This window comes from Saccharomyces cerevisiae, chromosome V, assembly GCF_000146045.2.
Source record: "Saccharomyces cerevisiae S288C chromosome V, complete sequence".
NCBI classification, from domain to species: domain Eukaryota; kingdom Fungi; phylum Ascomycota; class Saccharomycetes; order Saccharomycetales; family Saccharomycetaceae; genus Saccharomyces; species Saccharomyces cerevisiae.
The window spans coordinates 420,928-434,753 of NC_001137.3; the positions used below are offsets into that span (position 1 = coordinate 420,928).

The 13,826-nt window shown below is 37.0% G+C and overlaps 4 protein-coding genes and 3 non-coding genes across 7 annotated transcripts, besides 2 other annotated features; 3 read left to right on the forward strand and 4 right to left on the reverse strand.

The window, feature by feature from the left end:
* Positions 1–187: 187 nt before the first annotated feature.
* COM2 (Com2p) lies at positions 188–1,519 on the reverse strand (the record flags this gene model as incomplete). Its single annotated transcript, NM_001179020.1, has 1 exon — positions 188–1,519. The coding sequence occupies one exon, from the start codon at positions 1,517–1,519 to the stop codon at positions 188–190; it is 1,332 nt and encodes a 443-aa protein (NP_011056.1).
* Positions 1,520–3,024: 1,505 nt separating this feature from the next.
* RPS26B (40S ribosomal protein eS26 RPS26B) lies at positions 3,025–3,384 on the forward strand (the record flags this gene model as incomplete). The annotated part of the gene is made up of 1 exon (NM_001179021.1): positions 3,025–3,384. The coding sequence occupies one exon, from the start codon at positions 3,025–3,027 to the stop codon at positions 3,382–3,384; it is 360 nt and encodes a 119-aa protein (NP_011057.1).
* Positions 3,385–3,770: 386 nt separating this feature from the next.
* On the forward strand, positions 3,771–3,956 carry SNR4. The gene has a single exon (NR_132169.1). It is a non-coding gene; the product is annotated as an SNR4 (small nucleolar RNA).
* A 304-nt stretch (positions 3,957–4,260) lies between these two features.
* PMD1 (Pmd1p) lies at positions 4,261–9,522 on the reverse strand (the record flags this gene model as incomplete). The annotated part of the gene is made up of 1 exon (NM_001179022.3): positions 4,261–9,522. The coding sequence occupies one exon, from the start codon at positions 9,520–9,522 to the stop codon at positions 4,261–4,263; it is 5,262 nt and encodes a 1,753-aa protein (NP_011058.3).
* Positions 9,523–10,201: 679 nt separating this feature from the next.
* SNR52 lies at positions 10,202–10,293 on the reverse strand. The gene has a single exon (NR_132170.1). It is a non-coding gene; the product is annotated as an SNR52 (small nucleolar RNA).
* A 269-nt stretch (positions 10,294–10,562) lies between these two features.
* Positions 10,563–10,895: a long terminal repeat (Ty1 LTR).
* A 672-nt stretch (positions 10,896–11,567) lies between these two features.
* On the forward strand, positions 11,568–13,031 carry GLC7 (type 1 serine/threonine-protein phosphatase catalytic subunit GLC7; the record flags this gene model as incomplete). The annotated part of the gene is made up of 2 exons (NM_001179023.3): positions 11,568–11,744; positions 12,270–13,031. 2 exons carry the CDS (start codon positions 11,568–11,570, stop codon positions 13,029–13,031), a joined length of 939 nt encoding a protein of 312 aa, NP_011059.3.
* Positions 13,032–13,613: 582 nt separating this feature from the next.
* Positions 13,614–13,685, reverse strand: YNCE0021C. The gene has a single exon. It is a non-coding gene; the product is annotated as a tRNA-His (tRNA).
* Positions 13,686–13,703: 18 nt separating this feature from the next.
* Positions 13,704–13,826: part of a long terminal repeat (Ty3 LTR) that runs on past the window's edge.

Consider the following 13,826-nt stretch of genomic DNA (forward strand, 5'->3'; position numbering starts at 1 on the left):
AATATAATCTATAAATCTATAATATTTTTATTCTAAATTATTAAAAGGGCGGCGAGAGAAGTGTATCTGTGCTTAGAAAACTTTTCGTTTCTTCGTCTCACCCTGAGAAGTGCCTTTTCGTTTCAAAATCATTACTGGTGAGTGTCATTAAACTTTTTCAATTTGCAATTTCCGTATCTTTAAAATTTCATAAGGAAGCGTGAGTTTTAACGTGCTGATTCAAATTATCGCTTCTGCTGAAGTTCTTATTACAGATATGGCATGTAAATGGTTTTTCGCACATATGTAAAGATCTGACATGCCTCTTCAAATGCTCTTGTCTTTTAAATCTTCTATCGCAAAATTCACAACCAAATTGCTTGGAAGCGTCCGGAATTAAAGAGGGCTTCCTTCCGCGCGTCTTCTGCATGCTTCCTGTCTTCTTCCTCACCACTAAGCCATGAGAAGAAGAGGAAGATTGTACTGAAGGTGATGGTGCAGAAGGAGAAGGAGAAGAGGATGGTTCTGATATGGCAGCCAATAAGTCCTTTCTCGAATCATTGCTGAATTTTGAAACTGGCTCAATCATCTTAAAATCACTGCCAGACTTAAATGGATTCGTTGTCTTAGCAATGCTTTGAGTAGAGATATCCTTGTTATTTCCCACCAGCTTTAACGGATTTATTATCGCGTGGTCACTCTCATCACTTTCTTCATTAGAGGAAACATCAAACCCTGAATTTATAAGCACTTCATTTTCTTGCTCAAGAGGAAGAGACTTGATTAGAGTGCTTTTCCTACTTCTGAAGAATCTATTTTTGAACATTTTCTGCGAGGAAGAGTTTTCGGTCTGAATGGGTTCACAACCAAGGCTATTACTGTTATTATTACTACTGCTACTACTGCCGAATATGTTTAATTTGAAATAGTCCCTAACTTTTTTTTTAGATTGGGGCACAGTGGTAAAAGAGTCTTCAAGCTCATCGTCAATGTTTTCCGTTGGATCTATTATAAATTCATGTATCTCCAGATTTTTCAAGTTATTAGTACTGGAAATCCTGTTCAGCCCGTCAAGAGGCTGTTGCTTGAGAAAGGAAAATCTTTCATTTACCTCCAACTCGTCGTCGCTAACCATCAATACATCACTTTCATTATTTAGATCGATGTCATCATCATTTTCTACGATGTCGTTATTAAATAATGGTTCGTTAAGTTCCCTCCTACCAAAAAACTCGTATTCGTAGTAGTTACCGTTTTCGGTACGATAGTCGGATATCGAAAGCCTTCTCTCCAACTGATTTGATGAAGTAGCTGTAGTTACACAATTGTCGACAATAGTATTGCCTGTTAGATCGTTGATAATTTCTACATTATTATTGTCAATTTCCTTGGCATTGGCGTTGGCATTTGGTATGAGTTGAAGGGTAAAATGTTGCTTGTCGTTATTGCGGCTTTCGTTAAACAGCTCAGTCTTAGAATTCAAAGTGTAACTGAAAACCGTGTCATTTGATTCAAATCTTTGTAAAGGGTATAAAGACATGCTTGTCTGTCTATGTTATCGTAAAGCTTTATTTGTCCCTGGATAGTTTATGAAGTCTAGCAGGCCTACTGTACAAATTCAAAACAGAAAATCATCATCTTGCTCGAAGCCAGCCCATGCTACCTATGGCTCTCAGTCGCCCATTCAGCTATCTATATATATCTTGGATGGCCACGCTAGGAACCGCGCCGGGCAACAACTTGGGCAAAAGCCCTCGGAACAGTAAAAGCCACCTTTCCGTGGGTTATCCGCTGAAATTTTTTGCTCCATTTCCGAAGCGTCGCACTCGTAACCGTAAATGTAAAAAAACAGCACCCAATTGGGCCATGTGTGATTAACGCCGGGCGGCTATGCACGTTTGAACAAGTATATCCGCATGGAGCAACAACTGCTATAAGAAATTCCGTCAGAGAAATGGCTTGACTTGCTGCAAGCACAGAGGTGTTTATGGATAATATGTATACAATAACCTCATAGGTGTTTGGCAGTGTGAATTCACTGTTCCCTGCGTTCCCGGAATGGAGAAAGGGGTATGACAGGCGCCAAAAAAAAAAAACACTGAAAAACAAGAGAAAAGAGTAAAGGAGATGGCTTGAATATAATATTTATTCCTTGCTAAGTTTAATAGCGTATTTTCTTATATTAATTCCGTGGACGATCAGATGCGGGAATACAATGTTGGCAGTTATCTGTTTCATCGCTCCCTCCTTGCGTAAATATCGAACCTTCTATCATTCGATAATCAAGAATTAAAACTGACAGCCGCGCCTTTTCGGCATCTTCTGGGGTTGATCAAAATTATAATAAGAGGACTGCTGCATATTTACCTCCGTACACCTTCTACACCCAACCTTATTATGGGGCCTACTAAATTTTCTTTTGAGAAGAATTGCGTTCTTTTCATCGTGTTGTGTTTTTTTGAGATCTTTCGCGCGATGGCATCTCACATTCGCAGTTTGCATGAAATTTCAGATAGTATTGACAGCATTCGATCGTGCACCGGGAAATAACGCTAGGCGTCTATCGTAACATAACAGAGTGTTTTATTATCTATATAGTGATATTTACCTTAAATTCTTGCTCTTAAGCGTGTCTCAATTTACTTTCAAAAAGAAAGATAAATACACATAATCAAACAGGAAAAGTATGTTATAAGAGCGAATAATGTGATAAAGGAGCAAAGTGGAAGGAAAGAATTATAAAGAATGACGTTGCCGTAAAGCCAATTTTTCAACCAACAAAATTGCAATAGTTTCAAGCAAATTATGGTGTGTCCGGGATTGGCGGTAGTAAATTGTAAAACAATAGCTGGTCAATAGTTGATATTCATACCGACACTATAATCCACAAAAGATGGGTGACATTGATGGCTGAAATGGTAGAGGCAAGAAAATTTTTTAAAGCAATAAGGCATAGACGTTTCTATTAATCCTTTGTTTTATTCAGTATTTTCGATATTTCCTCTTTACTAACTTCAATTTACTGAATTTGTATGTAATTTTTAGATGCCAAAAAAGAGAGCTTCCAACGGTAGAAACAAGAAGGGTAGAGGTCACGTCAAGCCAGTGAGATGTGTTAACTGTTCCAAGTCCATTCCAAAGGATAAGGCTATCAAGAGAATGGCTATTAGAAACATTGTTGAAGCTGCTGCCGTCAGAGATTTGTCCGAAGCTTCTGTCTACCCAGAATACGCCTTGCCAAAGACTTACAACAAGTTGCACTACTGTGTCTCCTGTGCTATTCACGCCAGAATTGTTAGAGTTAGATCCAGAGAAGACAGAAAGAACAGAGCTCCTCCACAAAGACCAAGATTTAACAGGGATAACAAAGTTTCTCCAGCAGCTGCCGCAAAGAAAGCTTTGTAAATATGATGAGAGAATAATATAAATCAAACGCTCGCTGATTAAGGTGTCATTTATTTTTTTTAATAGAGGCTTTGTCTTTTATAATTGTGTATTTTAATAATATGATTATAGTATATTTTCAAGAATAGAATTTTTGCGCATGTAACTTCGTTCATACTCAATTCACAGTAGGCAGCTGTATTTGTATCCGTACTACTGGCGTACGTGCGATGAATTAATCGTATCCTACGGCACCTTGTAAGCAGTCGAGAAATTTTTTTTTCACTTTTTCCTTTTCATACCTATATAAATAGAAGTGTTCTTGTCGATTTGAAGAAGGTTTATTTCGTTTCGCTGTAGTTTTTTTGTCATTGATCTTTTCATTTTTTTATTTCAAAATCCCCATCAACTATTACAGTCGATGAGGATAGGTTATAGTTCATGTGTAACATCTGTGTTTTAAAATAACTCTAGTTATCCGGGGCGTTTTTCACAAAGTTTGTGTAAGATGCTTTCCTGGGTCGATGTGGATTGTGCCGTGGCCTTTTTCACCACCTTTATAGCGGTGCTTTAACTATTAATAACTGAGGCTGTATTTTGAATTCTTACGTAAATCTTGGAATCTATGGAGCATCCAGTCTCACCTGGGTTGGCTCTGGTAACGCATGACTTGGTATGAAAAAATTGTTTTAATTTGACGAGGAAATTTTGGCATCCGTGAAGTTCAATACTTCCTTAAGTATTGGTTTTCAAAAAAAAAAATTCTAAAATTCTAAAATTCTTCTATTATACCAAAGTTATAACGTCTATAAATATCTATAACTGAAACCTGTTTTGTCATAATACCTTGTTTTAGTTGTGCTTTTTTTTGCTTTATCTGGATATTATCTAATATGTTTATCTTCGTTTACCGAAAAAAGGAAATGGGGCAATATTATCGTTATCATTTGTAGTTGCGTCTTCTTTCCTATTTGTTCTGTTGGCAGTCGCTGATCTATCCTCACAATGCCCTTCACTCTCCTTACGTCCAGTATTCACTGCAGAAGGCATAAAGGCAGGATTCATGAATAGAGCAGATGTGGAATGTGTCGTCTGAGTACTGAATCTTTTATTCATATGTTGTCTCCGTTGTTGAGATGCAGTGAAATCTGTAACGGAAGTCCTAGGTGAGATCTGAGTGGAAGGCGCCTGTGAGAATTTGATGGACGATTTCCTGAATCCCTCCGAGATCGGGGAACTTGATGCAAATTTTAAAGCTGGTCTTGTATTTTCTTGCTGTTTTAACGGTGTCGCGACATCAGAGTGCTGCCTACTTAGAGTAGGAGAAGAAGATCCGCGTGCAAAAATTGGTTTTCCAGTCTCTCTCATTTCGTCATCCATTTGTGAAATGTCTTGTAATACCTTTTTTTTTAACTTTTTCAAGACTTTGGATAATTCGATTGCTTCCTTCGTGCGCGTCATCAAGTTACTGTCATTAACCAATACAGAAGTTCTATAAATAGACTTCATGACATAGTCGACAGGTGGTAGTGCATTGGGTGAGACCATATTTTCCAGGCTAGATATATTAACATATTCCGAACCATCTTCTCTTTGTGAATTAGGTCTAATGTATTTGGAAAATGATCCATGTAATCTTGAAGAGCCTGGAGTGCTGGATCCTATTTTATATAAAGGATCAATAGAATCATCAAATTCTTGAGATGTCTGCTCCTGTAATTTTTTATTCATTTTTGTGAAAGGCAAAATACCTAGCTGTGAATCAAGGTCATCAGAATCAGAGCGGAAGGAAGAACCTGAATCACTATCAAAACTATCACGAATAAACGGGTCTGTCTCTAAATTGGATGAGTTTTGAGGTATTTCTGTTCCTCTGTTCTTCAATGGATCATTAGTGCGGTCTAAATCTTTCCCATCGTTGCTGTTTCTCTTTTGCAACGTTTCAACCTTGTATTTATCGAAGTTCGAAATGTCCTGGAGCGTAGCTTGTTCGTTTTGTTCCTCTTTATCGTCCGAAGCTCTGTTTGACTTACTAGAGTCCAAATTTTGGTAATTATATCTCGTAGGTTCTGTGGGAACTGTTTCAGTAAAACTACTACTTCTTCTTGGAAAGTTCTGTTGCCGGCTGACTGGTCCACTATCAGGAACATCATCAGTAAATTGATCGGAGGTATCTAATGGATCTGTTTCCCTACTTAAGCTGGATTTCTTCTTCGTCGCTGGGCTAAATAAGGACACAGAGCGGCGAATATTTTGAACACCCGAATTACTGGGGAATGCAATTGAACCAATCGAATTATGGCTGTCTCTAGGACCACCGGCAAAAACAGTAGGAACAGCCCTATTGGCAAGCGATCCTATGCTAGAAATTCCCGTGTGGTGCATATCTATTTCGGTTTCTCCATTACTGTCATCCGTGTAGTGTATTGATTGCGCCATTGAAGTGTTTCGCAAAAGATATGAATCAACGTATCCGTTGTCTATATTGGCTAGGGAACGTTTTATCTCTAAGGTGTCCTGATATGATTCGCTAGAATCCAACTGCTTTCTTATTTTGCCCTCATTTTCATTGCAATATCTCGAAACCTTTTGCTGGAACAGATTTAGTAGTGCTTCGCAAGTAACTGAAAGACCTTCTTCCTTTTTGCTGATTATCTTATACAGCACTTCTGTAATCAGTTCGTATAAAATTGGAATTTCGTATATTTTAGCCATGATAAGCAGGTCCAGGGTCACAGGAGCTAATAGCCATTTGCCATTAATTTGTGCGGTGTAAAAGAACTCTGCAAATGCTCTTACAGAGGCGGTCGACCAAGGCATATACAATGATCTCGGGGTTAATAAGGGTTCTAACTCGATTATGGCGTTATTGTTCGAATTTGTACTTTCTACACTTTCAGGGTTTGAAATGTAAGAAAGTCTTCTACTCTTTTCATTATTAATATATGATTTTGAAGAAAAAAATTCACCTTCTTTGAAATTGCCGTTTATATTGATTGCATTAATGGTGGAAAAGATGGGCCTTATATTGGAAGGTGAGATACAGCCGTAGTCTTGATTGTCCCCATCTTCCTCTTCATCTCTTCCATTGTTCATGCCATATTCTTGAATACTTGCTTCGTAAGGAATGTCACTGCCATAACTATTACTTAGCAGTTGCGAATCTAGAGTATTCCTCAGCAAAGAAGAGTTAGAGATACGCCTTGCATCCGAGGAGCTCGATTTTCTGGTGGAATGAGAAGACCTTCTTGACGCGACTGGACTATCCCTACCAAATTGAACGTACTCCGCCAAGGAACTGCTTCTTCTTGAGGGTGCTTTTGGCACCGGCGGTAGTGGTTCTAGTGGGATCTTTTCTTGTGGGGGTAATGGGATATTCAACACAGGCAAGATAGGCGAGTTTGGTAAACTTGCAGAGCTTCCTAAATGAGAAATTTGGTTAGAGTTGCGCCTTCTTCCTGAAGTAGAACTTACAACAGAGGCAGTGCTGGCAGTAGATGCAAATGAAGTCTGTCGCGACTGATTTGGACTTGCTATAAACCTTAATGCGGATGATTTTCTACGTGAGAAAGCTTTTTCCGCGGGACTAGCCTTTGATATACTACTGGGTGAAGATTTGGCTATAATGTAAGATTGAAGAGGGTGTGAGGCTCTCCGAATGGATGAAAAGCCGTCATCTACCGAACTATTCGTGGTGGTTCCCACTGTGGAAGCTCGCCTATAAACTAAAGGTGTATTGGAAAGTGTACAATTGCTATCATTACCATCGTTAGTTGATTTTTTATATACCGGAGGAGGTGAAACAGAGCTTGCTCGAGTAGAGCGACCAGACTGTTCTGAAAGCCCCAGCTTTGAATTTTTCATGTCCTGAAAGGGAACCCTAAAGACCATACCTGTAGAAGAGCAAGTGGTGGATATCGGCCTTTTGTTCGAGGTGCCTGTTTCTTTCAGGCCAGTATCTCCAGTTGCATGTTGTTTTAACGTGTTTGACCGACTGTCCTCCTCATCCGCACAAAGTATCGGTTCTGAAGGAGATAGTTTATTATGCGAGATGGCTCGCTGCTTGGGTGACGATGTTGATGAAGTAAAGTCTACGCTATGTGGTTTCTTAAGACTTGTATTACTGTTCGATTTACTATTTCCGTTTTTAGAAAAGTATTTTTCTAGGGATCCGTTGGATGATTGACTAGAGTTACCAAACTTGGTAGTTTTTGAGGCTGTATGAGGTGAAAAACTTATGATATTAGAAGTGTCTCCATTAAACTCATAATTGAAAGATGTATTTGCATAGCCGTTTGATAATAGTGAATCAAAATATCTCCCCCATCTTTTTCTCAATAAATATACTGGAACACCGATAGAATCACCATCAGCAGTGATAAATTCGAAATCAGATAAAGTCTTGCCGAATATTTCTAGAGCATCTTTACCTAAAACCATAGCATATGGCGGAAATATAGAACTAGTTGATTCCATTTCTAATGGTACAGTTATATATCTGGAATAGTTCTCAAATTGTGAGGTCGCAGTCGAAGTCAAGCGGGGGATCCCTGAGTCGTCTAAGGAATATCCTTGAGTTACTGTGTATGGATTTGTGTGCTCAATCGTTGATGAATTAGAGTATGGAAGATGATCATAAAGACTTAGATTTACGTTTAAGTTATGACTATTAGCGATGCCATTATTAGTGCGTGTGTGTTTGGTATTCACTAATTTATTATAGCCGTTTAACATTGGTAAAGAGAATGATAAAATGTGATCGAATTTTTGAACGCTAGGTGAACAAAAATCATCTGTTCTGGTACCAAGTAATAAAGCTTGATGATGAGACTTCCAAATCAGAAGCTTCCAAAATCTATGCATACTAATACTGCACTCAGTACATGCTATGTTTACTCTTATCCATTTTCCACTAGCGATATTATAAATGAAACAATGAAGATTGGAAGGTTGGGGGTCTGGATAAAATCCTATTACAACAATGTTATAATTAAAGTAATTACCTGAGGGATACTGCAAGTGAAAAGGTACTTGTAAAATAGAGTTTTCTTTGTTGTTTTGTGTAGGGTTTGATGTCATCCTAGCGCCCTGAGAGTTTCCAAGTAGTGGCAAAATTACGATAGGCGACATAAGTGTTTTTACTGCGTTTTCATCTGCATCATCGCTTTCAAAATACTTAAGATCGCCATGATGGTGATGGTGATGTTTTGGTAGTTTGGATTTGTCGTCTAGATCATGAGCGTAAGTAGAGAAACTACCATCGTCGGTTCCCCTTCTGGACGTGTTTGCCTCGCGTTGAGGGTAATATAATGCCAATGTCGGAATTTCTGCCTGATTATTTTCAATCAGAACTGAGAAGTTGGAATCGTGAGATAAAGAAATTGGCATCCCATCAATATTAACCAGTATTTTTGACGACCCCTTTGAAGCTGGGTTTTCGTCCGATTTCGATTCTGACTCCCATAAACTTGTACGTAGGTTAAATATATCAATTTTTTTAACAGGAATATCCATATTATCTAACCCACCTACAATGATTAGCTTCGTATCTTGATTTTCGTTATTTTCATTTAGGACGTGCATACTATGATTAAAACGTCTTGTAATTTGAGGGTTTTCACTTATCAAAGACCAGCACTTTGTTTTAAGATCTAATTTCCATAATTCGTTTGTTGCTATCAGCTCATAGCCGTTGTGAGGCGACACCATAAGCCCACCGAAAATGTAAATGTTGGATTCTGTGAAGCACATCGAATGAAACAATCTCTCTTTAAAGCTTAAGCCGTTATTCAACTCATTTTCTGATGTAGTATCTATTGTAGTATTTATTCTTTGCCATGTTCTGGAAATTAAATCAAGGAAAAATATCTCAGGGCTTATCCAATCAGCTAATGTTTTAAAATCAGCATTTCTATCCTTCTGTTTACCAAAATATAGAATTAGCTCCTTTTGCAGTTGTAATGAATTTATAATAGTCAGATTTAAAGGTAGTGTGAGCCCACCATGGACAAAAACACCTGAACGGGCTAGTTCTACTGCAGCTCCAGTTCTGCATTCCAAAGTGAGCTTCTTCCTTGTTGCTTCATCCAGATTGGGATTCGGTACAATAGGGAGGTTGAGCGGATAACAAACACTAGATGGTGGTTGTAATACGGTCATTTTTAAAAACTTTATGCTTTCACCTAATTATAGAAACGCGTACTAATGTTTTTTGTTATTGAAGAAACTGGAAATGACTAAAGAATACTCAGGCAACGATGAGCATAGCCAAAAAAAAAAAAAAATTTGTTAAAAGTGATACTGGTAACTTTAATACAATATCCAAAGTTTATGATATCAAGTTGGAAACGGTGTCGATGTGGACTTTGTTAGAGGTTAATCTGTATTTGTGACTGGGCTCTGCCAAACTTACTATCTTCTATTATCTAGGCTCAAGTAAGTAAGATGAAAAAAAGAAAAAGAAAAAAAAGCAGAAAAAAAGCAGAAAAAACAGTAAAGTGGGTGTGAGTGCACTGGAAAGCCTGTGTAATAAGTTTTTGATGTACTGTATTCCTTGCGAGTATTATCACAAAGCTCTACTGTGTTTGCACTGTGGGCGTATAGGGATATCGCGAGGGCAACGCAAAACTAGCAAGATACACATATTCCATACATTAAAGCGGTAATTTTTAGTAGTTAATTTCGAAATTTCAAACCCGGCAATGATACGCACATTAAGAAAAGGGAAAAAAAAAAGAATAAATTGGCCATAGAAAAATTCTGTTATCCACTAGACAGAAGTTTGCGTTCCATACTGTCAGAGGTGGCATTTTACATAACAATAGTGACAAAAAATAAATTTCAGAAGGAAGGCAACATAAGTTTTTCTAATCCTAAAATCTTTCGATTTTGTATCAGAGATTGTTCACGCTAATGTCATTCATCATAGTAGATCATTTATCTTTCACTGCGGAGAAGTTTCGAACGCCGAAACATGCGCACCAACTTTCACTTCTACAGCGTTTGACCAAAATCTTTTGAACAGAACATTGTAGGGTGTGAAAAAATGCGCACCTTTACCGCTAGCCCAAGAGGGCACTACAAAATCTAGAGTTGTACTTCAAACGTACATGTAATCACCTTGTATATACTCGAAAGAAAACATCAAGTTTCTGTATAAATATGAGTGAAAGCATAATCATACATTATCTTTTCAAAGATGAAGAGTGGGTGAATTTTGAGATAATTGTTGGGATTCCATTTTTAATAAGGCAATAATATTAGGTATGTAGAAAGTACTAGAAGTTCTCCTCGAGGATTTAGGAATCCATAAAAGGGAATCTGCAATTCTACACAATTCTATAAATATTATTATCATCATTTTATATGTTAATATTCATTGATCCTATTACATTATCAATCCTTGCGTTTCAGCTTCCACTAATTTAGATGACTATTTCTCATCATTTGCGTCATCTTCTAACACCGTATATGATAATATACTAGTAACGTAAATACTAGTTAGTAGATGATAGTTGATTTTTACTCCAACAAAAGAATTACAGTCAGTGGCTGTTTGCTGACATTTCATTGCTTCCCTTACAACCTGATTTCCATTCGAGTTGAAAGGTTGAGAAAAATTGCAAGACTTCTCTCTCATCTACCTTCCCCTTTTCTTGAAGACAAGGTGAGAGACAATTTAGTACTAAAGCTTTTGCGGTTGTTATTCAATTGAGGTAGATACCTGGCAAAACATTTCTTGTGAGCACAACCTCAATTAAAGTTAGACAAGTAGGTGCACTATTGGTTGCTTGTTGGCTCATCTCGTTGAGGAATGTAATAACTACTTGTTATTAACCTGTTTTTGTGCCATCTATAGTGGAGAGCTTATTGCAATTTGTTTTTTATTTCTTGACTGCATATATCAGTCTTTGACAGGCTGCATGGGGATGACAGTTAGAAACTAGCCAAATTACCCCTTATGTAGATAACAATCATTGCTTATTCGCTCTTCCCCCATTTTTTTTCTTGCTCTTGCTGTTTTTTCTTTTAGCGTTCGTTTCAAGGAACAAGAGAGGGAAAAAAAAATCAAAAGTAGAAAAGAAGAAGAAAAAAACAACGTAACACAAGTTAACACCACAACTGAAAAAAAAAATAAGAGGTGAACGAACGAGTAACTGGGGAGAGGAAAGCAGATTACCACAATATACATTCAAATTAAAGAAATGGACTCACAACCAGTTGACGTTGATAATATCATCGATAGATTATTGGAAGTAAGAGGATCTAAACCTGGTCAACAAGTTGATCTAGAAGAAAATGAAATCAGATACTTATGTTCGAAAGCCAGATCTATATTCATAAAGCAACCCATTTTACTAGAGTTAGAAGCCCCAATTAAAGTATGTTAATGTTGAACTTCGCAGTCAAGAGATAGAATGCCTAGAGCTTCAGGTGTTTTATGTGTTCTACTCCTGTTGCGGCAGTAAGATAGTTACAGCAGTTATTTCCGTTTGACTGAAAGAATTTACCAAGCATCTGATGTTAGCCTACTCATATGTCGAGATAGCCGAGATAATGTGTGTGTTTAGCTCTTCATTTTTCTATCTTATTAGGCATTTTTTTACCAAGATTTCCTTATGTTTTGTATCATCATCCGGCCGGCGCCTCCCATATTCAGAAAAATCCCCCTTGCTCACACTAAAAAAAGAAGGCATTTTTTCGTTATGAAGAAAACGAATCTTTTTTTTTTTTGAGCCCGAGAGAAAGGTCGGACGAAAACCAAGAAATGTGGATTTGCAGAAGGCATTGGGAGAAATGAAGCGTTTTTGACAGCAGTAATTGTTCTCTTAAAGTCAACGGAATGAGCTAGATTTAGTGACAAATTCATTTACTAACTTATTTTTTTCTATTTTTTTTTTTTTTAGATATGTGGTGACATTCATGGGCAATACTATGATTTACTACGTCTATTTGAGTACGGTGGATTCCCGCCAGAATCTAATTATCTATTTTTGGGTGATTATGTCGACCGTGGTAAACAATCCTTAGAGACTATTTGTCTATTACTGGCTTACAAAATTAAGTATCCAGAAAACTTTTTCATTTTAAGAGGGAACCATGAATGTGCTTCCATTAATAGAATTTACGGGTTTTATGATGAATGTAAGAGACGTTATAATATCAAACTTTGGAAAACTTTCACGGATTGTTTCAATTGTTTACCAATTGCTGCAATTATTGATGAGAAAATCTTCTGTATGCATGGTGGTCTCTCACCAGATTTGAATAGTATGGAACAGATCAGAAGGGTGATGAGGCCAACAGATATTCCCGACGTTGGCTTATTATGTGACTTATTGTGGTCAGATCCAGATAAAGATATCGTAGGTTGGAGTGAAAATGATAGAGGTGTTTCTTTCACTTTTGGTCCTGATGTAGTGAACAGATTTTTACAGAAACAAGATATGGAGTTGATTTGCAGGGCCCATCAAGTTGTGGAAGATGGTTATGAATTCTTTAGTAAAAGACAATTGGTGACACTTTTCAGTGCTCCGAATTATTGTGGTGAATTTGATAACGCTGGTGCAATGATGAGTGTTGATGAAAGTTTATTATGTTCTTTTCAAATTTTAAAGCCAGCCCAAAAAAGTCTACCAAGGCAAGCTGGGGGTAGAAAGAAAAAATAAATAGATTCACGTCCTAAATCAAAGTTTAAAAAGGAAAATACTTATTAACAAGAAGAGTAGTAGAAGAAAAATACAAGAAACATAAACGTAGAAAACTTTTAGTCAATTCTTTAAGCGAAGAATACGAAAGAAACATCAAGAAAACAAAGGAAGATGCAATCATCACTCGTCATATACACAAATAATTCCCTTTAGTGCAACAAACCGCGAAAAAGCATAAGAAACATAAAAAAAATATAAAAAAAAGGAGATAATAATAAGATGTGAAGGATTTGAATTAGTGGAAAAATGATAAGTCTACACTATTATTATTAACGAAATGCAATTTTTCTTTATTTTCTTTTATTACTATTATCATTACTATTATTATTAGTATTATTATTTTTTTACTTATTTTTATATTAAACTATGTTAAATTACTATATTATTATTTTGTCTAACTCTATATTGAGGCTGTCTTTCGTTGCACTGTTAAGAATGGTCACGTCTTCCTTTGGCTTTGAACCCTTTTATAAACAAGTTGGCCAAATCATTTAGTCAATCACGTCAACCTGTCTAAAATAAGACAGGTAAAAAAGAAAATGCCATCTCCTAGAATCGAACCAGGGTTTCATCGGCCACAACGATGTGTACTAACCACTATACTAAGATGGCGACTTTTCAATGGAGAACTGTTGTATTACGGGCTCGAGTAATACCGGAGTGTCTTGACAATCCTAATATAAACAGTCTTAGGGAAGTAACCAGTTGTCAAAACAGTTTATCAGATTAATTCACGGAATGTTACTTATCTTA